This window comes from Aphelocoma coerulescens, chromosome 2 (genome assembly GCF_041296385.1).
Source record: "Aphelocoma coerulescens isolate FSJ_1873_10779 chromosome 2, UR_Acoe_1.0, whole genome shotgun sequence".
In the NCBI taxonomy this organism is placed as follows: Eukaryota; Metazoa; Chordata; class Aves; order Passeriformes; family Corvidae; genus Aphelocoma; species Aphelocoma coerulescens.
In genome coordinates, this window is record NC_091015.1 from 137,968,246 (window position 1) to 137,993,355 (window position 25,110).

At 40.4% G+C, this 25,110-nt stretch overlaps 1 protein-coding gene across 2 annotated transcripts in view; it reads left to right on the forward strand.

The window, feature by feature from the left end:
* The first annotated feature begins 12,137 nt into the window (after positions 1 to 12,137).
* The window catches only part of ZC2HC1A (zinc finger C2HC-type containing 1A), a 35,637-nt gene continuing 22,664 nt past the window's right edge, over positions 12,138 to 25,110 (forward strand). For both annotated transcript variants that reach the window (XM_069004986.1, XM_069004985.1), the window contains exons 1-4: positions 12,138 to 12,214; positions 22,946 to 23,019; positions 23,738 to 23,854; positions 24,061 to 24,196. In XM_069004986.1, the coding sequence (XP_068861087.1) occupies positions 12,199 to 12,214; positions 22,946 to 23,019; positions 23,738 to 23,854; positions 24,061 to 24,196 (343 nt within the window). In that variant the 5' untranslated portion in view covers positions 12,138 to 12,198. The remainder of the gene's footprint in view (positions 12,215 to 22,945; positions 23,020 to 23,737; positions 23,855 to 24,060; positions 24,197 to 25,110) is intronic.

Sequence of the window (25,110 nt, forward strand, 5' to 3'; positions counted from 1 at the left end):
CTCAAACTCAGCTTCAAGCCCAATTTTTTATTTTCGAATATCCTCCTCATGTGCATCTAACTGCCACTAAACTAGCACAAATCTTTTACAGCTCTAGGATACTGCTTACACTTCCTGAAAATTTTGCAATACAGTGTCCTCTTACCTGCATCTCTGTCTACCTCCCTTTGGTTCTAGGAGTGACTTCATTCAATTTCCACCAGTGTGAAATTCTTGCTTTTTGTGGACCTAATTCATTAGGAATACAATGGAAAGAGCTGGCTTAGCGGTGCCGTGCAACTGGCAGTTCAGGGAGAAACCCCACTGAATTCTATTACTCCTCTGAATGCTTTAAAATCAGTCTCTCGTGTTACTTTCTTGGCTTGATTTTCTCTCAGTATTTCAGATTGGGCTATTTCATAAGTACTCTGTCCAGGTAGTCAAACAACTATTTCCAGGACTTTGCTCTCAAGAATTGCTCTTGCAACCTCAGGTTCTTCACTTCCCTCTCATTATTATTTCCCTCACTGATTTCTGTATTTTAAGCAGAACCAAATGAGGCCAGCTCCTCATTTGCACTTCTGATCTGGCTTGGATGACTATGTCTATATTATCCCTTGTAATGCATTTTATGCACCATAAACAAAATTTGGGACAGCAGTCAGAGGAGACTACTTGTACCTACCTTTTCCTGAAACCAAACTTAAGCATACAAATGTGATTTGACCTTGTGAAAGAAGATTCTTGGGCATTTCAGAGTACCCCAAGTTCTCTCACTTATCCTGTGTTCTACATAAAATCACCATATGCAGTTGGCATAGATGGAGGCTGCTCAGCCATGTCTTGAGGGGCTGGGGCTGTTTGCACTTCAGATAAATATGTGACTAAGTGGGTTTCAAAGCGCCTGCTGTACAAGCAGACAAATGCAGAGTTTTGCTTAGAGCATGGTGGCTGAGTCACTGTAAAGCAAGCCCCATTTATGTCTCACAAGTCAGCACTTTGCGTACCTGCTGAATATGGCCTTTAGCCCATATTTACAGATAGGCATGCCCTCCCTACTGACCAGTCCTACAGGATACGTTACCTCAAGTCTTGGTGTCTTTGCTCTTACGGCAAAGAGAGGGAAAGATATCCTGGACTGCACTGACAAAGCATTGCCAACAGGCAAAGGAAGGAAACTCTGCTGCCCCACTCAGCACAGGTGCTCAGTACCAGTGAGTGCTACCCTGCATCTGGAGTACTGTGTCCCATTCTGGATACCCCAGTGCAACAGAAATATGGACGTACTGTGCCTTCCAGTGGAGGGCCGTCAGGATGCTGAAGGGACTGGAGCATGTCTCCAGTAAGGAAAGGCTCAGAAAGCTGGGACTGTTCAGCCTGGAGAAGAGAAGGCTCAGAGGGATTTCATCGATGTGTAGAAATTCCTCAAGTGAGGGGGCAAAGGGTACAGAGCCAGGCTCTTACCAACAGTGCCCAGTGACAGGACAGGGGCAGTGGAAGACTAACACACAGGAAGTTCCTTCTGAACATCAGGAAAGAGCTTTTTACTGTAAGGGTGACACTGAGCACTGGCACAGGTTACCCAGGGAGGTTATGGAGTCTCTATTCTTGGAGATATTCAAAATTCACCTGAACATGGTCATGGGCAGCCTGCTTGAGCAAGGGGGTTGGCAAATGACCTTCAGAGGTCCCTTCCCTCCTCAACCATCCTATGTTGATGTTGTCCTGTGATTCTATAATTCATTTCAAACATAAAAATCCAGGGCAGTTCCTGGCAGAACCTGAATGTGCCCTTGTACTAATATTTCTATGTCAGAACTACAGTGTATTATGAATGAGTAGATACCTTTTAGGTCCTTCAGTTTCCCGACATTCAGACCTCAAACTTTTTGGACCTTGGACCTTGTATTTGAATTGTCATTTTAGCTCTTTCCAGTTCTGTACTTCCCTCAAAGTTCTCCACAGAAATCTCAAATGTAACTTCCATCAGCTGATGTGTTTAATCATCCATTATCTTAATCAGTCATCTTTTGTATATGTCATCCTATAGTTGTGTGCGTGCCACTTCAGTTAATACATTTGATGCATAAACATCTGGTTATTGCTAACAAAATTATTAGTATTTTTGCCATAAACAGAAACAAAAATTAAAAGCAAATGCTGCCACTGACATTCTTTGAGGTAATTGGTTTTTTCTTGCCAATGGCTTACAATTACTGTGTAGCTATTTTTGTATATAACAGATTGCATAGTTCCAGTAGAAGGGATGATGTCACTGTTTCATATCTATGGAGATATGGATCATCATGCAGTACTCTACTTGATACAGTAATTTACAGGAGCTCTGCATTGTTCCTGTTTGCACCATGAATTCAGAAATCTGTACTTGCTATCAAAATAGCATATGCACACCCTGTAAGGCAAATTCTCCTGGTTTTGTTTGCTGAAGAGAAATTCTTTCTTTCCTGGTACCATTTCAAGGCTTTTGTTTGCAGCTTTAAAACTCCTGCCATTCCTAGTTTGAGGAAACACCATTTTAAAAGAAAGCTTTGTTTATTTATGAAATATTCCCGTTACTGCTATGGATCATTAAACCACCATGAAAACAGCAGAGGAACTGAATTTGGATGCTGCTGCAGTACAGATGATTTATGTATTTATGCTTCTTTTAGTAATGCTTTGTGAAGTGATATTGACAGATACAATTTGATTTGCAATTTGATTGCAGGCCTTGGCAAGGAAACTATTTTAGTTTCATTTTCAGATAGACAAGATTTTTTAGAAACAAAAATTCTTTCTTTCCCAGTAATCTGTTTTAGCTACAGTTCTTTTAAATGACCAGTAGAAAGCCTTTGTGTGAGTGGAAGGACATACTTAAAGGTATGAAAAAATTTCTTGGTCCAGTTAGCTGCATGCTAAATAATAAGGACTGAAAAGTACTATCCAACCAGAACTAGGTGAAAACCAGGTGACTCGATATGGGTATGCATTGTTGTTGAATATCAGAACAACAAAACAAGCTTATTGTGCCTTTTTCTCACAGCAACTCCGTAATTCCAGAAACATTAATAATAAAAAGGTATAAATTCTTCTCTACAGTTGAGAGTAGGTGTGAAACATCATTTTTATATGTTTTGATCATGCTGTCTATAACTATTCATCTATCTGCTGTGGGGTAGAAAAACAGACTGAGAATTTTTTTTTCAGGCTCTGCCTTTCATTTTGCAAGATGTGAACTATTCCCCCCTTAATAATACCTAGAAAAGTGGTTCTTAAAAGGCTTGACCTGAGTGCTTGACTTTCTGACTAAAGAAGGCTACACTCAGATAACTGGTGTAGAAAACAATGTGACCCCTTGTTACTAGTAGATGCTAAAGCTCTCTTTTATCATTTTGTGCATTCAGTATGTGCTTCCAAAGCCATCAGCCTGAGATCTGACCTCACATTCTTACAGTTTCTTACGTTATTCTGAGATCTTATAGTTACTATGCAAACATTTCCTTCATTGCAAAGAGGATTTTGCTTGAAGGAGTTGTGCAGAAGGTTCAGTGCAGTCAGGAAACTTGTAAGTAGGAGCAGAGAGTGAAACAATGATGTGGTCAAATGCCATTACAAAAATTCTATTGGTATTTGCCTAACACCCCTCCTGAAATCCAGGCAGGCCCTTAAAGAGTACTCATTTTCCTTCTTATACAAGCTATTATAATATTATATTAAACAGCAAAGGCATTCAATCCCAGAGCTTTTTAGTAAGGCATGAAGGGACTGCTCCATAGTCTTATCTTACTTCTACATTGCTTAATTAACCAGTAAGACTTAGTTACTTATTAAGAGTTATCATTCTCTATCCAAATCTTATTAATGGGTGACGAAAAGCATGTGTCACCAATTACAACTATCATAATTGTAATAATCTATTGCAGCTTTTTCATTAGTGAGTTCTGTGTTTGTTAGTCTGTGACTTGGTCAAGAACTGTGAGGGGAACAGAGCTCTCTCTGCAGTAGCTTCTTCCAGATAAGACTTTATGAAAAGTGGTAACAGTAAAGCTTGTGCTGCCAAAGTGACTGTGGAGTCCTTTGGCATTTGAGCCTCTGCCCAGTGAGGAGATTTTCCCTGACTGGCTGTGCTACCTTTCTACTCAGGTCCCCAGAAGTGTAAGCTGTCATTGTTTTGGGTACAGAGTACTGGCTTACAGAAGAAGCTTTGTAGTGTTCTTTCCTTAATGAAATACAGTCAAACAAAATGCTTGAGAAACTTGATAAGAAATGTTTTTTTTGTAAAAATGAAGAAGAAGAAGAGACCGTCATGATCTGTGACTGCCTTAATAGGCGTCCATCTGCTATGTGACTTCATAGCCTGAGAATGCTATGCTGCATCCATCTGCTATGTGACTACAAATGGCTTTCTGAAATGCCTAAAGAAAAGGATCTCACTCCATAAGTCAGGCTTAGAAGACTTAAAAGATGAAATGGGACATGGTGAAGTGTCTAAGAGGGAAGGTTCATCTACAGTTATACAGGAAAACAAAATTCTGACTTGTTTGTACAATTCTTGGAGGATGCCCCAGTCTGGGATGTCTGACTTGCTGTTGGAGAGGTCCAGACCCAGCTGGAAGAGAAAGGTAACATTTTCTGTGACCAGCAGGACTGGAGACAAAGCCCAACACTTCTAGAACCAGAGTTGCTAATGACACACTTCAAAAAGAAAAGTGAGGCTGGGAAAGTCAGAGAAGGGTACTCACAAAAGCAGCATATAAGTCTGTCATTGCAAAGAAATCTAACTGCCCTACCTTTCCTTAAAAATACTGCTGTAAACCAGAAACTGAACCAAAAGTGTGATGTTCATCAGGTTTCCGGAATCTCTGCGCACGCTGTCTGTCTGTCTGCTGTGTTCTCTGCTTTGTCAATGTTTTAAATTCCAACTGTCCGCTGTCATCTCTTCTAAAGCATTCGAATCCTGAATAATTCCTCCAATAGATCTCACATACATTTACTGTAATTAAGTGTAACTTGGAAGTATATGATGTTGACAAAGTTACCTTCCTCTGCATATTTTGAGTGAACAAAAATTGTGGAACAGTTACCAGACATCGTATCCTAGAAAAGATCTGGTCTGTAGGGTCTAGCAGGCATGGGATGAACCCTCATAGAACACAGCACTGAACGTCTAAATTGTAGAACTCAGGCTTATGCCCTTGGGCCCTTGGTCCTACAGGGAAGTAAAACTTCTCTGTGTACCAGCTCACTGTTTTCACTCACTCTAATGGTTTCTATTAGAAGGAAGTTATATCTGCTCTCCTATAAAGCTCCGATTTTGGACAATGAGAAAGTCAAGTGTACTGCTGACATCCCTTGACCTCAGCAAGTATCATTAATAAGTTCCAAAAAAAGCACCATGTTTCTGGTAAAAAGGATTTAGCATACGAGAATTTCCTCTTTACCCTTCCCAGTGAAAAAATGGTGAGGATGATGTAGAAAGCTGTCATTATTCAGGTTCATGGGTATGTCAGTCCTCAGGGTGGGGTTGTCCTAAGGATAAAATTTGGAGGTATGTAGATAATGCATACCATTATATTAAATTAATTAGTTGCCATGTATTAAATATATGCATGCAGTGATCTTATTTTTGGTGTTGTATGATATCCCAAATGAGTGCTTGAAATCGCTCAAAAAATCACCAGCAAGGGTATGAGCAAAAGTCAGATTTAATATTAGACTACAAAGCACAACAGATTCGTTGGCAAGATTCACTCTACTTACAAGGGCAACTAAGGCACAACAAGGGAAAGTAAACGACAACAAAACCAAATGAAATCCAGGCAATCAAAACAGAAATTAATTGAAACTACCTAGGGGTGTGTGTATGTCTGTGTGTAAAGACAGTGTAAACAAGGGTGAAAAGGAGTGCAGCCTAAAATTTACCAACACTTAAAATTAACAGTACTTTAACTTAACTTCTACCTCAATTCATATCTTACCCTTAACTATCTAACAGAGAAATAACACTTAACATCACTTAGCCTAAATTATAACTTGACATGACTTCTAGATTTGCTATAGCATGTGCGCAAAGGGGCGTGCACACAGACAGAAACAGTCAGTGCAAGATAAGGTACCTGTGAGGGCAGTGAAAATACTCACTTGGGACGCTTTTGTGTCTCCTGATGGGCGAAGGATCAGGCCTCAGGGAGTGAGGGTATCGGCTCAGGACACGCCGTGTCTCGGCAATCCTCCAGGTATTGCAGACCTGAGGGTTTGCTGGCTCTGAGAGGCGTCCCCCTCAGAGGGAGATGCTGGTCACAGGCCTGCTGTGGTCCAGGAGAGCTCAAAGGGGCCCATTTTGGACCGCTGTTTATAGGGTCACAAGAGAGTGGGCTTCAATCATAACAATGTTTCATCCTGGCCACCGTTTGGGTTGGCACTTTCTTTGGAAGTGTGAGAATAAGAATGTTATGCCATTCAGGCCAGAGAAATATTTTCCAAGGCTGGTCATGAGAAAAACAGAAGCTTGTTAGGAGCTTCTGAGAGTGGACAGCGTTTTTTGATAAGCTCAGAAGGCTGAGCCCAGGTGGTGTTTTCAAGGACAAGGCCTAACAAGCATTTTCTCAGATCACACTGCAGCCTGGAAAGGAGGCATGTACCACCACACATATAAAGACTGTTATGCAGGTTGCAAAAGCCAATATATGGAAATAAGAAAACTGCAGAGGTACTACACCCAGTGATAAAGTCACAGTCTCTGGTCTCCTTCTATTACTGGCTACTCAGCTTGAGAAAATCTACACTACAGCATGGCGACCTAGAATTTAAACTCATATTTCCTTTGTCTTTTGGGCATTATTGTAATTAATTTATGCTTATATGTTCAGTTTAGACTCAGCTTTATAAATTGACCAACTCGTGTTCTGAGAGAGCAAAAACTGTTTATTCCAGTACTGCTTACCAGGTTTTATTGTGGTCTCTGGTCTTGTTCTATCTAATTTGGGACAACCACAGCAAACAAAACTATAAAACTGTACTGAAAAAAAAAAAAAGTTGCTAAAAAGATTGATAGCAAAATCACAATACTCCATTCCTGAATATAAATTGTGACTATAACCCACAAAAGAACAAAAGGCATTCTTGTAGGAATTCAACTGAGGAATTACTTTAGTAGGAGAGTAATCATTCTTGTCTGTAGTCCTCAATTAGCATTAACTGTAAGAAAAAGCTTATTAGGAAAATTTAAATTTTAAAGTCCCCCTGTGCAAGCATATCTGAATTCCCAGAAGCTAGTTATAGTGCAAGTGTATTAATTAAAATACTGCTCTGGGAGATCCTTCTTTATCCAGTGTTCATTATTAACATGAAAGATAGTGGAAAGGTTTTGATTTTTTATAAAAATTTTAGTCGTTGTGACAGGGATTCAAATGGTGAAAAAGAGTATTTGAAATGTTAATGAAATTCTGATCGTTTTACAGGACTTAGTCATTTTTTGACACTTCTGCCCTAAACGAATGATCTGCACAGCTTCGCAAAGATAAAGGGCAAGGTATTGTCAAAACTCTGGATCCTGGAGTCATTTTCTAAAGTAATTAAAGATTTGGAACAGAACAGTGTAGGGATTTTTCTATATTGATATATACAGGAAGCCACATTTACTCAATAATTCCTCTTGGCCTGTCTAAACTGCTTATAAAATTCATAGCCCATTTCCCAGAGCAGCCCCGACTTACCTGGAGGGACTGTTGGGCATATGATTATTTGGTAAATTCCAGAGTTCTTTCAGCATTGCATTTTACTAAATATGCCCTGTGATCAATATGCACCTTTCAGATGAGCAAAATCCAGGTATCTCTCACACATGAGGGTTTGCATGACAAACAGGGCTTACACATAGGAAATGAGTCGAGTTTATTGTTGCCAGTCAGGCTGTGCCAGTCATAAACATCTGCCAGTCATAAGCAGGCAAAGAGACAACTTTATGTCTCAGTAATACACCTGGGATCTGTAAGGACAGTCCTCCAGTTCTTCTGCAAGAGGCCTTGACAGATTCTGGCAGAAAGATTTGGTGTCACTGCTTCCCTAAGTTCTGAAATTCAGGACCCTTTCAAATCTTAGAGCATGATTCCATGTCTCTAGGCACTTTTGAAAATGCTGACTTATCCAACCAACGATCCAGACTAAGTTGTAACTTTTAGCTATGCCCACAAACCATAGGGAAAATGTGTTTTTCTAATTTATCACAAACCCATAATTTATTTCTCGCAACTTATCCCTGTGGGCAAACTCCTCTTTTTTACCAACAGAAAATGAAAAACTTTCCCTTTACTGGCCAGCAGAAGGAGGCCTGAGTATTTTTGGAAACTGTGTCAATGTTAGGCAGCCTCTGCATACCTCATATTAACTTTTACCTCTCTTCTTTGGAATTCCTTCTGGAGTTTGGGCACAGGTAGGTGTGGTTGTGCTAGTGTTTGTATTCCAATTCTTTGAAAGTTTGAGTAAGAAAGATGTGGCTTTTGCATTTAGGGCTGTTTTTTCCTGATTCTTCTCAGAGACACTCAGGACTCTGAACAGTAGATGTTCAGACTGCATTACTTTTTAGAGGCAAAAATTTCTATCATCATTGCTGGCTCTGCAAAACAACTGATATGGAAGAGAAGCTAAATATATACTGGTGCCTACAGGCTTACCATAGCATAGCAAATGTAACCTAAAATGTATTAGTAGAAATATTCCCAGCAAAGGCAAAGAAGACTAAGTGATGCACTAAGATCACCTCTCAGGGACACTTTAAGATTCTGATCACTCATGAAATATGAACTAACATGGAATAGGCCCAATAAAGGGTACCATGGTGGCTATGGAAATGGAAAGCATAGTTTCTGAACAGTTCAGAAGAGCTCTACTTTGTTTAGGCTAATGTGCCAGTTTGGCCAAATTTAGAAATATATGGTCTGAGAGAAAGCAGGTTACAAACCACCCCTCCCTCACCAGGTTTGGGAAAAAAAAACTTTTCCCTTGAAGGAAAGTGAAAGAGATAAAAAATATTTATTTAACAAATACACAGGAAAAAGATACTAATGCTAAATAATGAAACCTCTCACTGTAGAGAGAAAACCTGGGAAAATTTCAGAGTCCTTCCGTAGATCTCTCTGTCCTCCTCCTTGGAGCTAGGACAGGGTGGTGGGCCCACCTCCAGGGCCAAGGCCTTGGTGAAAATTCCTCTCAATGTATTCTGATGTTGAAACAGTCCAGCAGAGAAAAGGGGGAAAAAATGAAGTCCCAGGAAAACAAAAGTTCAATTCTCCGTCTCTCTCCAGAGAAAAAGAAAGCCGAAAACTGGCTGGAAAGCAAGCTGCTTCCTCCCTCTCCCACCGCTGCAGAAGCAGATAAGTTGTGTCCTTGGAACATAAAAACAAACTGCTTTGAAAAAGTACACCTTTCTCCCTCCCCTCTCAGGCCCAGTTTAAAGGCATAGAAAGGCACATATACCAATTCCTGGGCATAGTGCAGCGATAGGGAATACAACATCAAGTCACCCCAAGACAGCTAACAAGCCAAATACTGAAACAGAATGGATGTTAATTCCCTATAAATGCATCAAAGAGGTAAACAATAAAATATGGGAGCCAGAAATAAATGTTGGCACAAGCATACATGGTGCTAAGTAGCAATTGCCAAATTTAGCATATGGTTTGGGAAAAAAAATCCTAAATGTTAGAGGAATGTCATTGCATCAAAGCCGTGAGTTTGGCATGGTAGGTCTACAGAAGGAAAATACAGGCTTGGGGGTTTTTTCAGTGTAAAGGCAAATTTATGAAGGCATTCATGTAATACAGTGGCTATGATCATGGAGGACTAGTCCCCTGTTCCCCACACAGACAACACAGTTAAAAGACAGCTACTTTTCAGCATCAGGAGTCCTTTAAAGTATGCTGTCCATGGTAATAGGTGCACAACAAATGCTCAGATATCAGCCACAAGAGCCAGAAGAATCTTTTAGCTCTGCAGCAGAATCCTACTCTGAGGCAGGTATTGACTATTTACTTGTCTCTCACCCTGGAACAGACAATACATTTGGCCAAGCAGACCCCATACACCATACCAACTACAGGGACAAATCTCTATAAACTGTGCTGGGAGTTGACAGGTACCTCAGGTGTGAGCACCACATTGTAGACACTTAAAGGTGGGTGACCTGAAGTTTTTACTTTTACTGTGACATGTCACAGTTTTTAACAAAAATAACCTCAAATTTCAAAGAGAAACAATAAACCCCAAACCAAATCAAATGCACCTCTAACATGAAACCCTTCACTAAATTGAGAACATCTTCTCCTCTGGTTTTGAATTTGCAATCCACATATGGAAATAGCATGAAAGGAAGTGCACTTCTGGTACACTATCCTAATGGTTAGTTTATCAGCAAATGCTTGCTAGCTATAGGCTTATTTAAGTTCTGTGTTAAAGATGTAAAGGATCGTTTGCAAAGTTTAGAACTCTGCAACTTGGCAGCAAACTAGTTACTTCTGGCATGGTCTGTAATTTTATAAGCATAAACTCTAGAGACCAAAGGCAAATCTGAAATGTACTTTTACTAAATTAACTAGAAAAATTGCAGCTACAATTACCATAAATATCCAAGTTTTGGTCTCAAATGATGATTTTAATAATATATTAATCATTTTTTACATACTGGCTGTTTGGCATGCAGCATCAGGATCTATTTGTTCCATGCTAAGGGGATGCAGAGAAAACAACATGACCATAATCTCCAATTTAATGTAGTTTTTAAGTATTGTTTCTTTGGGTTGCATTCACAGATGTGCAGTGAATCTGTATCAACCAACTTGTCTAGCATAAGAAGAGAAATTATTTGCATGTGCTGGTAAAGACAGCAGTAATTTCTATAAGATTTATTGTAGTTTAGAAAACTTTATTAGTTGCTCATGGCATATTGCCACAAGAAAGACAAATAAAAGATCTTAAGAATTAATTTTAAAATAATGTCTTGAAGAAAGAAATACTGAAATGCTTTGGTTGCTAAAAATGTGGAGACCTTTTGTAAAAGGAACAGTAGAATTTCAATATGTATCAAGAATTATTAAAAGTCATTACCCAACGGCAATTTAGTAGCACTATTTCCCAAAAACATCCATTACTCAAATGTTACCTGTAGCAGGAGATTCCCTCAAGACACAAATGTTATATTAGCATCTTTTTCAGTTAAGAAAATAACAGGAGGAAAAAAAGGTGGGGGAATCCTTTGTCTGCAATTATTTTCAGGACACGAACCTGAAAACAATTTTTTTGTGGTTTTCCTGTAGTTGTCCTGGTTTTCCCATAAGCAGGGGGACACCCAATATGGCCACACATCAGCACCCATCTGTGTTCAGCTACTGGGTGCTGAGGGTGGAGGACCCCTGGCACCATCCCAGCTACTGCCCATATCCATCCAGAGACTGAAGGCTCAGATGCTTTGTCGACTGCATGGTCATTTCTCCTTATGTGCTTCGCTTTGGTCTTCATGGCCAGGGAGGTTGTGGAGTCTTGCTCTCTGGAGACATTCAAAATCCACCTGGACTCGTTCCTCTGTCACCTGCTCCAGGTGCCCCTGCCTTGGCAGGGGTTGGAACTGGATGATCCCCAGAGGTCCCTTCCAACCGTAACGATTCTGTGATCCTGTGTTTCATGTACAAGCGCTGCTCTTGGAAGGAGATCCTGATCACAGCATAACCTCAACGTATGGGCTTCAGGACCCGTCAGATCGCACCTGAGTCAGGATAAGCCTGGTTTTTGCCGGGAGATGCCCAGACCTGGTGCCCTGCTCCCTTGGGAAGACCCAACCAGGGGCGCAGCCTAAGGGCGGGTGACACCGCCCGGGCCCGGCGAGGCGGAGCGAGGCTTGCGATCCCCGGCAACGGGCGGCTACCGGGGGCCGCCGGGTTCCAGGCGGCTGGGGCGCGGTCGGGACGCCGAGGCAGAGCGGGCAGAGCGGGCGGCAGAGCGGGCGGGCCGGGCGGGGCGAAGGGCGCGGGCCGGGCGGGGCGAAGGGCGCGGGCCGGGCGGGGCGGCGGTGCCGGGGAGCAGAGGCCGCCCGCCCGCCCCGGGGCTGTGGCCGCCCGCCCGCCCGGCCAATGGGAGCGGCGGTTGTTGGCGGGCCGGGAGGTGGCGGCGTTGCCACAGCAGCGGCGGTCGGAAACCGAGCCCAGCCCGAGCCGGCGGTCGGGGCGCGCCATGGAGGGGCTGGAAGGTGAGAGGCGGCGGCGGCGGCGGGGCCGGGGCAGCCGACGCGCGCCCGGGCCGAGGCGGGTGTGTGCTTCGTGTTGCGGCTGGGGCGTGCTCGGGCGGTAGCGGCGGCGGGAGCCGGGGCCCGGGCACCGCCTTCCCCGTTCCCGGAGCCCTGCGGCCGGGAGTGCTGGGGGGCGGCGGCGCTGAGGCGGGCGAGCGCCGCGGGACGGGGCAGGGAACAAAGGCGGGAGGCAGCGGCCCCTGTGCGGAGCCCGCGGGGCCGGGCGGCGGCAGGACCGGGCTGCCCGCGCTTTGTCTCGGGCGCTGCTCGGCTCCCGCACCGAGCCCCGCCGGCCCCTCCCTGCGGCGGCCGCGCTCCGAGCCCGCTCGCCGGGGCCCCTGCGGGCGGGGTGCGGCGCAGCGTGCGGGCATCTTTGCCAGGAGCCCTTTTTTTGTGGTAACAGATGGCTAAGGTGGGTGTTAAGATCCGCTTATCATGCTAGGGAAATGTTCAGTGCGGTGAAGAAAACTGGGTATGAATTTGCTGACAGGGTATTTGCAACTTTATCCTGTGCCCTTTGAATTAATGAAAATATCCTTGCTCTCCGAAACGATAACATAATTTTCATCGATGATGTTATCCATCATAACATAGATACCAGCTTGGAATTCATGAAGTTACAGCTTGCAATCTGAGCATTTTGGTAGGCCTGTCATTACTGCGTTTTGCGTGCTGCTTTAACCGTAATACTTAAAAAAAATAGAGACCTGTTCCGAGAAACTATACAGCACAGTCGTTAAGTCTTCCATGCTCTACTTCTCTAGAGGTAACTGAGTGCCTAAAAAGGAGTAAGCACAAACTAGTCTGTTCTTTATCCCTTCTAGAACAGTTGAAGTAGTGAAGTAATTTTCACAGAATACCTGTGTTCTGTTTTTAGTAGATTTTACAGTAATCAGACCCTAATCTTGTGCCTAGTGACTTCATCAAGACTCTTAAATTTGGACATAATTTGGCATTAGAATCCCAGGCGATTTCTTTGATTCACTTGGCTTTCTTTGCTTCCTGTTAATGCCTTTGAAATTTGAAAGGTGGTGTCCAGTGTTTATCAAATAATGCCTTGTCAGGCCTTCCAGCTCTCAGGACAATTGTATGTTACCTCTCCAAAAGGGGAGAGTTTGCCTTAATTTTGAGTAAGCTATGTGTTTGACTGCATTTGAGACTGTACATCATCTGCAGTCCATCTATCAATTGATTTGGCTGTGTGCTAATTTACCAAGGCCAGCTATGCTTGCTGTGTTGTGTAAGCTCTAGCACCTTCATTACAGAGGATAGGAGGAAAGTAGATGTACAGATAACAGCAGAATGCTGAAAAAACTTGTGATTTTTTTCAATAAAATTTGTCCAGTTTCTGACTTTGTTGGAAGTGGTTTATATCTTGTTTGTTTTTCAGAAGGTACTGGAAGTGGAGGGAGGAAGAACTGCTAAATAGGTGAAATCTCATGTTTTATTGAACCTTTTCTTGCAAGTACTTTCAAAAGCTAGAGCTGAACACTAGAGATTAATTTCAGAATACCCCAGAAAATAAGTCATGTCTAAAACTCCTGTTGTCCTTGCCTTGTGAGCATTCATATCTCACACTGTTATCCAGCGTCCTTGAATGCAAAAGTTCTTGAAACTGAAAAACAATTTTCTACATTTTTGTGGGTCATTTTGTGCCATGTTTTTATTTTTTAAAAACTGCCACAAAATAAAATACTTCCCATTCTGCTTCCAAATATTTGAAGCAAGTGAGTTTGCTTTTATTTACAGTTTTTCAGTTTAAGCTGTCTCTCTTCATGCATATTAGCTTAGGCTCAGATTAAGTTTTTGTAGAAAGGTCACCCTAGGACAGAAAAAATAAGCCAATAATAATAATAAATTATTTCATTAGGTATTATGTTTTTATTCAGTCATTGCTCCATTGGCAACCCAGAATAGCCTTACTGGTTGCCATCTTTGATTAAATTTGTTTGGATGCACAATTGCACAGTCATACCCATCTGACATAGAAGCATGGGCAGCTTCTGAAATCTGGCTCAGCCTGCTGCCTCGTTGTATTAGTGCTTAGTAAAATTATTTCCCAGATCTGACTGGTGCAGTAGGTGCTTGGCAGCTGTGTGTGCGAGGGACATGGTTGTGGGGAAGGGCAGGACTTTATCTGTTGACAGCAGTCTCTTGGTATGTCTGTGACTGTGCAAGACCCCCTCAGGCTCAAGATGTTTGTCCTGGACTTTCCAGCCTCAGAATCTGGTGCTTTTGCTTTGCTGAAGCTCAGCATTATAGATGAAAGATCTGTTTTATTTTGGTTTATATAAGCGTGCTATTAATAAGAAAGAACTCTACCCAGTTTATAATGATCCTTTCCAGAAAGTGGAGAGATGAATGTGTAATACTTGGCATGTGGAGCTGCATTAATGACATTTTAAACGCTAAATAATATTTTCAGTGTTGCATTTTCTCACTCTGCGCAAGTTTAAATGTTTTGTGAAATGGCAAAGTAGGTTTCTGTGTCACTGAAAAGTTTCTTCTAAAATCTACTTTTGTTGCTCCTTTAAGGCTGTTGCTTTAATACTTTATTTTTTATCAGTATTGTTATATTACTAGATTGAGTCAAATTTGTACCTTTAAAGTTTCGTAAAAGTAATGAGTGCTTGCTTGTCATTACAGGTGACAAATCTGATATTAAGTCTAAAGTCGCTAGCATTTGTTACTTTGTAGCCTGTGTACTGTTTGGCTGTTTGTCAATTTTCATTTAATTTACTTATGAAAATAGAGCAATAGGCTGGCTCTGTCTGAAAATGTAGTGATCTCTAAGGTGAGTTTTAAAATCCGTTCATGAGTAGTTCACCATGTGCTGAATTTCAGAACCATTTTTGATGGATCAACATGTTCTTGTTGCTTTCGCTGCTGGATGTCAAGAAAAAAGCTGTCACACTGGCGTGTTTGTTGCTCTCTGTTTTGCTTGAGCGAGATGGAGCCAAGCGCTGAATTCCTGACTTCATTTAAGCCAGAACAGTCCAATGGTGGTGTTTGATCGGCTTCTCTCCAGTCTGTTGTTTTTTCTGGGAGGATGCCGACAACAGCTGCTTGAGCCAACTAAATGCCGCTTCCCACACTTGTTCACAGCCCATCCCAGCCTAAGGAATAAGGGGCAGAGGGGAGGGCAGAAGTCCAGTTCTCTGTGGTAGGTAACAGCAGTGCTTGCCCAGCCCCACGCTCGAGCAGCCAGGGAAGTCTGGTTTCGGTGGGAAGGGGATGGGCGGCTGCTTGTTGAGGAAGTAGCCTGCAGTGTCAAACCCTTGCGGATCTGCGTAGGGACTACTATGATTAAGTGTGTGCACTCTGAGCAGCCTGGGTGTGTCCTCGAGGTCTCTCTGTACAGCATCTTCTGCTGAGAGCTGGCGTCTGTGCTGTGGTAGTATTTGTCCCTGGACCCTGCCCTGGCATGCGGAATGTCTGAGAATGCCCTGCTCCACCCCTAACAGTGCAAGATTTCTCCTTTGGGGTTTTATGTTAGTAATGTGACTCTTGAGAGCAAGTGCTTATTTGTGCTTTGACAGAATTTCTGAATGCCCAGTCTTATTTTTTTCCTTAATAGCCTAGAAAATTATTGGATTTCAAACCAAAAATAATATTCATGTGAGTGTTCTTTTCCCTTTAGAGTTGTCACTGGATCCATGCAGCAGCTTCCTTACTTTGGCAGCCATTTCCTTTAGCTACAGTTGACTTCAGCTTTTTTTTTTTTTAATAGGTATATCTTTTGTCCAACAGAAGAAAAAATTCATTTTATTGTACACTGTTCATAAATAAGCAACTAGGAAACTATTAAAGATTGAAATGCAAAACTAATATTATTGTATATTATTTTTAAGAAGTTTTTTGTCTCTGTTAGCCATTAAAACACAATGATAAATGTGACTTTGCACTGAACTGATCTTGCACTGGGCATACTTGCACCTCTGTTAAGTGAGCTGATTTTGACATTTAACACTCTATAACTGCTCAATGTATTTACTCTTTTCAAAGCCGTATGTTTTTATTTTTTTAATGAATGGTTATTTTACTTAAGGAAAAATCTTGAAAGCTGAGTTTAGGCTGGTATGATATGGGGAAGTGCAGTACCAAAATATGTGGAATTCAGATTGATCAAATAGTGATGCTTATTTGCCTTTGATTTAGTTGTGTTTCCATAGGCTTTATAGGGCAAGGTTTCATAGATTTTTCTGGATGACTGTCATGACTGAGTGACTCTTTAGAATGCCTGTACATTAATACTCAGTGTGGGAACAAATGGGAGGAATTGGAGGTCTGCACTCAGTTGCAGGGCTAGGATCTAGTTGGGATCATATGTAGGTGGTAGGACAGCTCACAGGACTGCAGTGCTGTGGTGGATGAGTACAGGCTCTTCAGGTAGAACCAGCTGGACAGCAAGGGGGGAAGTTGCCCTTTGTGTGGGAGAGCAGTGAGAATGCAACGGAGGTTTGCTTTAGAACCACCTGGGGGAGTATGAATCAGGGTTAACAGGCAGATCAGTGTGGGAAAAGCTGTTGTGGCTGTCTGCTAAAAGCCACTTGATCAGAAAAGTATGAGGTCTCCCTCATAGTTGGAGGAAGCCATGGATTCACAGGCCCTGGTCCTCATGAGAGACTTTAACCTCTGGAGAAACTTTAATATGCTGGAGGGACAAATCAGCAAGGCACAAGCAGCTAGGAGGCTTCTGGTATGCATGGATGACAAATTCCTGACCCAGGTGATCAAGGAGCTGACAAGGGGAAGCAGTCCTGCAGTACTTCATGTGTACCGACGTGTGAGATGTCAGCAGCCTTTCCTCCAGTGACTATAGGATGGTTGAATTCAGGATCCTGAGAGGAGGGAGCTGGGTACATATCGGGACCTCAGCCCCAGAGTTCAGGAGAACAGGCTGAGACTTTAGGGATCTGCTTGCAAGAGTCCCATGAGATATGGCCATAGAGAGGAGTCCAGGAGAGCTGGTTATTTTTAAGGATGTATAATGTGACTGGCATGTTTTCATATTAAAAGTCATGCTTCATGGAAGGGAGGAGGGAAAGAAAGGACAGACAGTTGTAGTAAAGGGGAGTACACCATGATGTGAGTTGTGTGTGTGCTGCTGTTACAGTCATTCTTGACTGCATGCAATTCATTTCTCAGTCACAAAAAAAAACCTGTATAGAATCCTCCTCCAGGCTGTCACTTTGAGGCAATGGGTCTTGCCTTGCTACATTATTTTCAAGGAACTAAAACCAAACTCCCCATCATCAGACTCATTCATGTACAGTGCAATAACACGTTTTTTGACAAATATAATGCATTTTCATTGTCAGGATGAAAAGCTGATATAACAACGTGCAGCGGTACTGTGAAAGCCTTTTCAACTCAAAGGAATGTATGCTGCAGTGCTTTTTGTTGTCTTTTTGAAGCAGAAGTGACAGGTTCATACAAGATTGTCAATACAGGAATAGAGAAGAATTCATGAGGCTTTGCTCTAAAATTGGGAGTAGATGGATAAAAGTAGATTGATTTTCTATTTGTTAGACAATTGTGAAAACTTAGCTGCTTAAAAATTTCAAAGTATATGAATTGTTGAATACTAAGAGGCAGAGCTTGCTATGATTTCCTCTTCCTTTGTCTCTTTCCTGCAAACTGCAGAATAGCAGAGGAGAAGGGATGTGCTTGGTGGGCTAAAACATACACATCGTCATTTATCAAGCAGACTTGACTGAAGTATGGCAAGTACTGCCTGTTGTTAAGAATTACAGTCAGTGTATTTGCCTGACTTGCATTTGCATTTCAAAATTCCTTTTGGCAAAATAATGCAAATTTGCAAAACTTAGGTCATTATTGGAATACTTTTTTCCTACTTTGGTACATTTATATTTTCATTATGTTTTTTAATTCTCTTTCAAACTGCTTCTAAAAAATTAATGCTCTATATTGTTTTTGGCTGTTTAAAGAAATGTTCAAGGGTCTGTGCAACCTGGTCTAGTTGAAGGTGTTCCTACCCATGGTGGGGGGGGGTTGGAACTAGATAATCTTCAAGGTTCCCTTCCAACCCAAACTATTCTATGATTCTGTGAAGTGTTCCCTACCTGTCTCACTGCATTGGTGTAATTTTTAGGTGGCTCTGACTTGCAGTATTTGCCATTAGTTAGGCTACAGTTATTTAATATGTTGATTAAAAAAGTATAATCCAGTCATTTTTGATTATTGGACATATGTTAGAGACTGAGCAGACCTTAAAGAACCAGATACTGTGGCTTGCTGATACAGATTCTAACTAATGTGGGGAATTAACTGCATTTTTTATTGTACCATAAATATGTGCAACTCTTTAGTGAAAAATACCTTGCTTTTGGAGATGAGAATGGAGTTATGCTAAAAGCAATAAATACAGTTTTGCAAAAGAATTTGGCATGTGCTCTTCAAGTCTCCACTTTCAACAACTTTCAACACTTCTAGATTACTTACTGGCTTCAGACAGGTACCTAGTCCCAAGGCAGGGAATTGTACCAGCATGTTTCTGCACGTTTGAATTCAGAGAGACTTGATGATTCTGATTATCACAGTTTTCTGGCCCAAATAGTTTAGTACTGTCACTGCTGTAGATAAATAAAAGGTTTTGAAGGGCAGGCAGACAGATTCTACAGCATGACAAAATACTGTTATGAAGTGCAGTCTTGTTTTTTGCAATTTATGTCTAAATGCACACACATACTTGGCTATATAGAGCTCTCCAAAAGAGAAAAGTGTAACAAAACTTCAGTTATTAGCTGTTCAGCAATACTGAGGACTTCCTCTCCCTCTAGGTCTATTAACACAACTGCTTTATCTGTAAACATGGCAGCAAGAACAAGTGCTATGGCTGTGACTGTGTCAGATCGAACCTGTATGTATTGATGGGATCTACACACTGTACTGAGATAGGTAGACTGAGAACTGTCAGCTTGCCCTTTCTGCTGTAAATCAATTGCAGTATTTGAATGTGAGAGGAGAGAAAAAAAGTTGTTGTTCCCTGGAAATCTAGGTTTCAAGGAAGTCTAAACTTATCTGTAATATTGAAAGCACCTTGATACATCTGGAGACTGCCTGTATAGCTGTACTGTCAGACTTAGTGGTCCACCCAGGCTTTACAGCTAAACTCTTAACTTCAAGATCAGAAAGTATAAGCAACTAGACTGTGACCATACTCAGAAGGAATGTGTGTAATAACTTGTGTAGGTACAAACCCAGTGATTTGGAAGTAGTGGGAGGAGGAGGAGGAGCCCTGACAGGGGCAGTTTATAAACACAAATGATAAGATTATTGTAATATATCCTGCTAATAAGCTTCCAGTCTGGTTGTTTAGGTCAGAAACCCAGCATCATACTAGGTTGTACACTTTGTTTTTATCTGAGACCTGGTCTCAGGCAGGCAGTAGTAAAGCTCTGTATCGTAGTTCTGTCATCACTTCCACTGAAATACCACTTCTGTGGTATTCACATAACATTTTTGATCATATTTATCTTTTCTCTAGATGTGTTTTGATTAGATAAGCAGTAGTAATTATTTCAATCCTTCTTCAAGTTAACTACATTCATGTTTAATACAAGCATCTAAACTGCCGGTGATTAGCAGTATTAAAGTTGGTAAAAAGGAGAAGAAGTGTACCTGCTGGATCTTGGGTTTCCTGTGGCTGTATAAGCAAAATGATTTTAAAAAGAAGTCCTGCATTGTTGCTAAATTTACTGACTGAAGAAAATTGCCATGAAGCTATCTTACTACCAGTTTCTATTCTCAGACCAATTTATCAAGCATATCTTCCTTCTGTTTCCTGATTTGAGTGTTTCTTTTTTTTTTAACCTCCTCCCTGCAGTGCATCCCAAATTAAAAACCACTTCGGTTAACATTTTTCAGGAAAAAAATTGCAATAGAGATCACACATGAATGTCTTTTTAAAAAATAAACAAAACAAAGCCAAAATTAACTCAATTGCAACTTTCACAATTTTATTCCCAGGTCTTTCTTTTAAGTTATCAGATTTTGTGTTATTTTAAGTTATCAGATAACATTGCTAACCCTTCTGTAAGGGAAGACTCATGGACTCCTAGAGAGAAATGTTAAGGTTTTGTGGTTTTGGTTTGTTTAGTTTGTTTTTTTTTTTTTACTTTAAAAGTGAGGAAAATCACAGAGGAATTAAAAAGCTGTAGGGGTAAGTGTGCAAATATGAAGGACACTTGGCTTCTCATTTTCAACAAAACTTCTTCAGGAACTTTCATTTTTTTAAATAACTTCCTTACGTGCGGTTGGCAGTAGAAATAGCTCTAGGCAAATGTGATTACCTGCCAGCAGCAAGGGAGGGTAGGAATGCTGTAAGGAAATCCAGCTCTGTAACTGTAGCTGCACTAAGTGGTAATTGGCATTCTTTGTGCATTGATGTGTCGTATGTAAATACTGCTTGTTCAGGTGAGCAACTACCAAGTCTGCTTCTTTTAATGTGGAATTTAAACACCAGCTCAAATTCTAGAGTTCAGTGAACACAGAAGAAAACTGTGGGACGTAGCTTCTTTTAAAAAGGCAGGTATTTGAATGAATTATGTTCTCAGCCAAATCCTTAATCATATACTGTATACCTTATTTCAAGATCACTAGTTCTGATTTATTTCAGCTAATTTGTTAAAGACACAGACAGTGTCACTTTGTGGGTTTGGGAAATGCCTCTCTCACTTGTTTCTGCAAAGCTGAGGGTTGTATTAGAATGATGTCATAAAAAGAAGTTGAACTCTTTAGCAGAAGTGAGTTTGCAGTGATGTAGGTTATCATTAGTAAGAGTGCTAGGGACTCTGAAGAATGAAGTCATGAAATAAACAAACAAATCTGTGCATGCCTGGTATTTTTGAGTGGAATAATTGAGAAAAGCTTACAACCATGGCTGCTTACCCTTCAGATCAGTGTTGAAGGCAGTTTCCCAGCTATCTAAGCTTTGTACCAGTGTTCATGTGCTCAGACTTGTGGATTTAATAAAACAGACCTATGGAAAAATTTTCAGACATGATTTTTTAAAAAAGACATTCAAAAAATACAGTTAAAAAATAAGTTCCTAGTAAATCTTCATAGCATTCGAGTATAATTCAAATGCAAGAATAGAAGAAAACCAAGATTTATCTGCATGTTTTGCATTTTTCCTACTTCTCCTACTTGTGTACATCTAAATGCACAGATATTTAGGTGGCACAAAAGGAAGTTTGATTATGACTTTAAGTTGTAAAACTTGGCTACTGTCAGGGCAGTCCTGCTATGCTGTGGTAAGGACAGGCTTATTCATAGCTACATGGAAAAGGTATATAAATTAATTAAAGGTATGAACATACATGTTTTAAACTGCACTTTTCTTGTGATTTATGTTTCTTAAAATGCATTGTACTCCATAGTATGTTCATACAACTAACACATTGTGTGTAGTTACATACTGGTGATGGATTTGCTTTAAGTTACTGAAAAAGTCAAAAATAGACAATAGTTCTTTATTGTTAATAGAAATCTCAGTTTTAGTCTTTGCATTTTGGAAAAAGTTTTGAGTGGGAACCATGGCTGCCTGAATCTATCTGTTTGTTTGCTGTGAAGTATTTAATGAAATTATCCCTTTTTTTAGGACTGGTCGTACACTTAGTTAGCAAGTGTGTATGTTTAGGTGGAAAACAGTTTTCCACTGGGAAACTGGGAACAAAAGCTGATCAAATCCGTGAACATTGCTATGCTGATAACTTTGTTAGTTTTTAAGATGCTGCTTTGCCTAAATTACAAGTCAATTTGAAGTGGTTTTATTTTAATGTGGTTTAAATAGAGGCAGTCGTATTGTCTGCAATAGTCAGATTGAGTACAGAGAAAGCTACTAGTAAGTCTCAAAATTAATCCAAACTTACTGCCTCTGTCTTGATGGATACATGATATAAAAATATCCCTGCATTCCTCCGGTATAGTACTAGATATAATAGATGCCTTTTATTGGGAAATAAAAGTTTTGCCACGACTCTGTTGCATAATGCATGCTATATAAATATATTTGCTTGCATAGGTCTTGATACTTTGACTTGTTGGTCTTTTGTCTGGTTCTGTGGATCTGCTGTATGTCAAGTATGCTATTTACATTTTTGTTACCAATGCTTGAATAGCAACATCAGAAACACTTCTGTAAAGCATCAATAATAATCTGAATAAAATATATAGTAAAAATAGCATTAAATACTGTTTTCTTTACAAGAGAAAGTGGAATGGTTTGACATAGCAGAGCAAACTAAATGATGGAATATGTATTTTTTATATTCGATACTAAATTTGATCTCTTCCAAAGACACAGAAATACCCACTAAATAGCTCAATTCTTGCTGTGTATTTAAGCTGTCATTGGGACTTACAGGGGATTTGTCATTTGCATGTTGATATGCATCCTTTTAAGGGGGTGGAGTTCTGTATTTTAAATTAACCGAATTGCTGGTGACATGTTTCTGGGCCTGACAGCTTCCAAAAGTACCTAATGACTTCAATATATTCTTTACCTTTTTTATCTGCATAGTCTCTGCACAAGTCAAAGGATGTATACTTCAACAGTAATAACAACTGCTATTATTGCTAAGTGTATATAAAGTTAGCATTTTTGAAATATTGTTTTGTCATTAATTTAATCAAATTTTCTTAAAGAAGTATGTTGGTTTTTTTAAGGTGAGGTTACAGTGCAAACTGGAGATCTGTTGCCGTGTAAGATTTGTGGAAGAACTTTTTTTCCAGCAGCACTGGTAAGTGGTATGAACACTGTTGGCTTTTAGATTTGATAAGCTGTTATGAAAGTTTAGCAGTGCTCACTATAGCTAAATAAAATAGATCTAGGTGCTTTGTTTTTGGGGTTTTGTTTTGGGGTTTCCCCCCCCAAATAATTACAGATTCCAGTTGTCTCAGTTTTGAAGCTCCTTTGAAGGAGGTTAATTTTATTTTAAGGTTCCCATCATTTTCTGAAATACATGCCTCTAAAAGCATCTTCTTTAGGGTTACAGAATCAATCCTTGTCTTCTGCAGTTTTAAGTCTCAGCTAGTAAATGCAATGTTTTGTTAGCCATCTCCAAAACTCTCTTCTCTGTTGTTAATAGAAATCAATCTGTCCTTAAATGTGAATATGAATTTCAGACACCTATGATTTGTTTTGCCACTCAATGCAAATGCTGTCTACCTATCGTCAATTTTTTATGTGCAAGGAGCAAACATAGCTGCCTTCTAATTTTCTTCTTCATTATCACCCATGTTTTTGTGACTGTGTATATGCATTCGTGAATTCCTGTAGTTCTGTTTTAAAGGTAGTGGCTGGCATAAATGTTTGAATTAAAACAATATGAGTTTATTAATCAAGACTTGGGCCTTTTTTGCTAATTTTTGTATCAAGAAAGAGGGAAATAATGTGCTAATAACTTCTGTTTTCAAAGTGAGTTCTGTACTCTCCTTTTATTTTGCTTCTGCTTGTAGAAAAAGCATGGACCCATTTGCCAAAAAACTTCTGCCAAGAAAAGGAAGACATTTGATTCCAGCCGACAGAGAGCAGAAGGAACTGACATTCCCACAGTAAAACCTCTTAAGCCACGGGTATGTTATAATTTACTCTGCATATGAACATTTTAGGCAAATATATATACATTTTAATAAGGCTTATTTCTGCTGGCAGTTTGTGTTAATTAGATCAACTAAAATCTGGAAGAAATCTAACTATGATGTTATATACTAAAATAAGGTGCATACTTAGCTATGAGTAGAAACTTCAAACATACGAAGCTTTCTTTTTTGCCTCTTAGCCAGAACCACCCAAAAAACCGTCTAACTGGAGACGAAAGCACGAGGAATTTATAGCAACTATACGAGCAGCCAAAGGACTTAATCTTAAAGATGGTGGAAAACTCCCTCCACCACCCCCACCATCATATGACCCTGGTATGTAAAGTAGTCAAGTTCCTTACATACTTTTTTTTAAGTTAATGTGTAGAAATTTGACTTGAAAAGGAATTTGTTGGAATACAACATTCACAAGTTCTTGAAGATGACTTACTATCCCTGTGCAGGTGCTGGGTTGTGACTGTGGATCTGGCTGACTCACATCCTGTGTAGCTTTCAAAGCCCATGACTTCGTTTTTAATGTGTGGAAAGGTAGCTGTGGCCACCTTGCACCTTGATACTGTCTTGTAAACCATAGGCTGGACAAATTGTTTCAATACCTTTTTTGTGCTCACAACAGTGGAACTGCACAGAAATAGCAGACTGCCTTTTTAATTAGCTGACACCCACAACATATTTATGTTGTGGGAATGCACTGTTGTGTTCTTCAAATGTAATCTCTCCCATTTCTTGCTGAATTCACATTTGGTTTCATGTATGCAGTGTATGCCTTAATCCCTCATGTAGTGGGGGTACTTGTGTTTTGGGTAGGTGAGATGTGTGGAGTTCGTATTATCAAGGGTGTGACAGTCCATGAGTACCTTCAGAACTGAGACTGGATAAAGTGTTCAAGCCATCTGATGTTAATGAGAAGGAAATACACTGTTCATTTAACTTCTGGGATATGATAATAGGTTGAAGAATATATTTTTTCCTCTTGTCCTAAGAGCTAAACAGTTTGATCAGCTTAATGGCTATTTTCAGAAAGATTGGGAAAAAACATGTTTGCTTCTGCCTGTCTGTGGTCAAGTGAGGATGTAAAGTGTTCCCCACCTTGTTTCTCTGCAGGAGATGTGTTAGTCCAGTGTTAGGATTGTAATTGTTCATTCACTGCAAGAAGCTGTATTATTCATCTTTCTGTACTCACAATCTTGAAAAGCGATATAGCTAATCTTAAAAAGTAAAGCCATCTT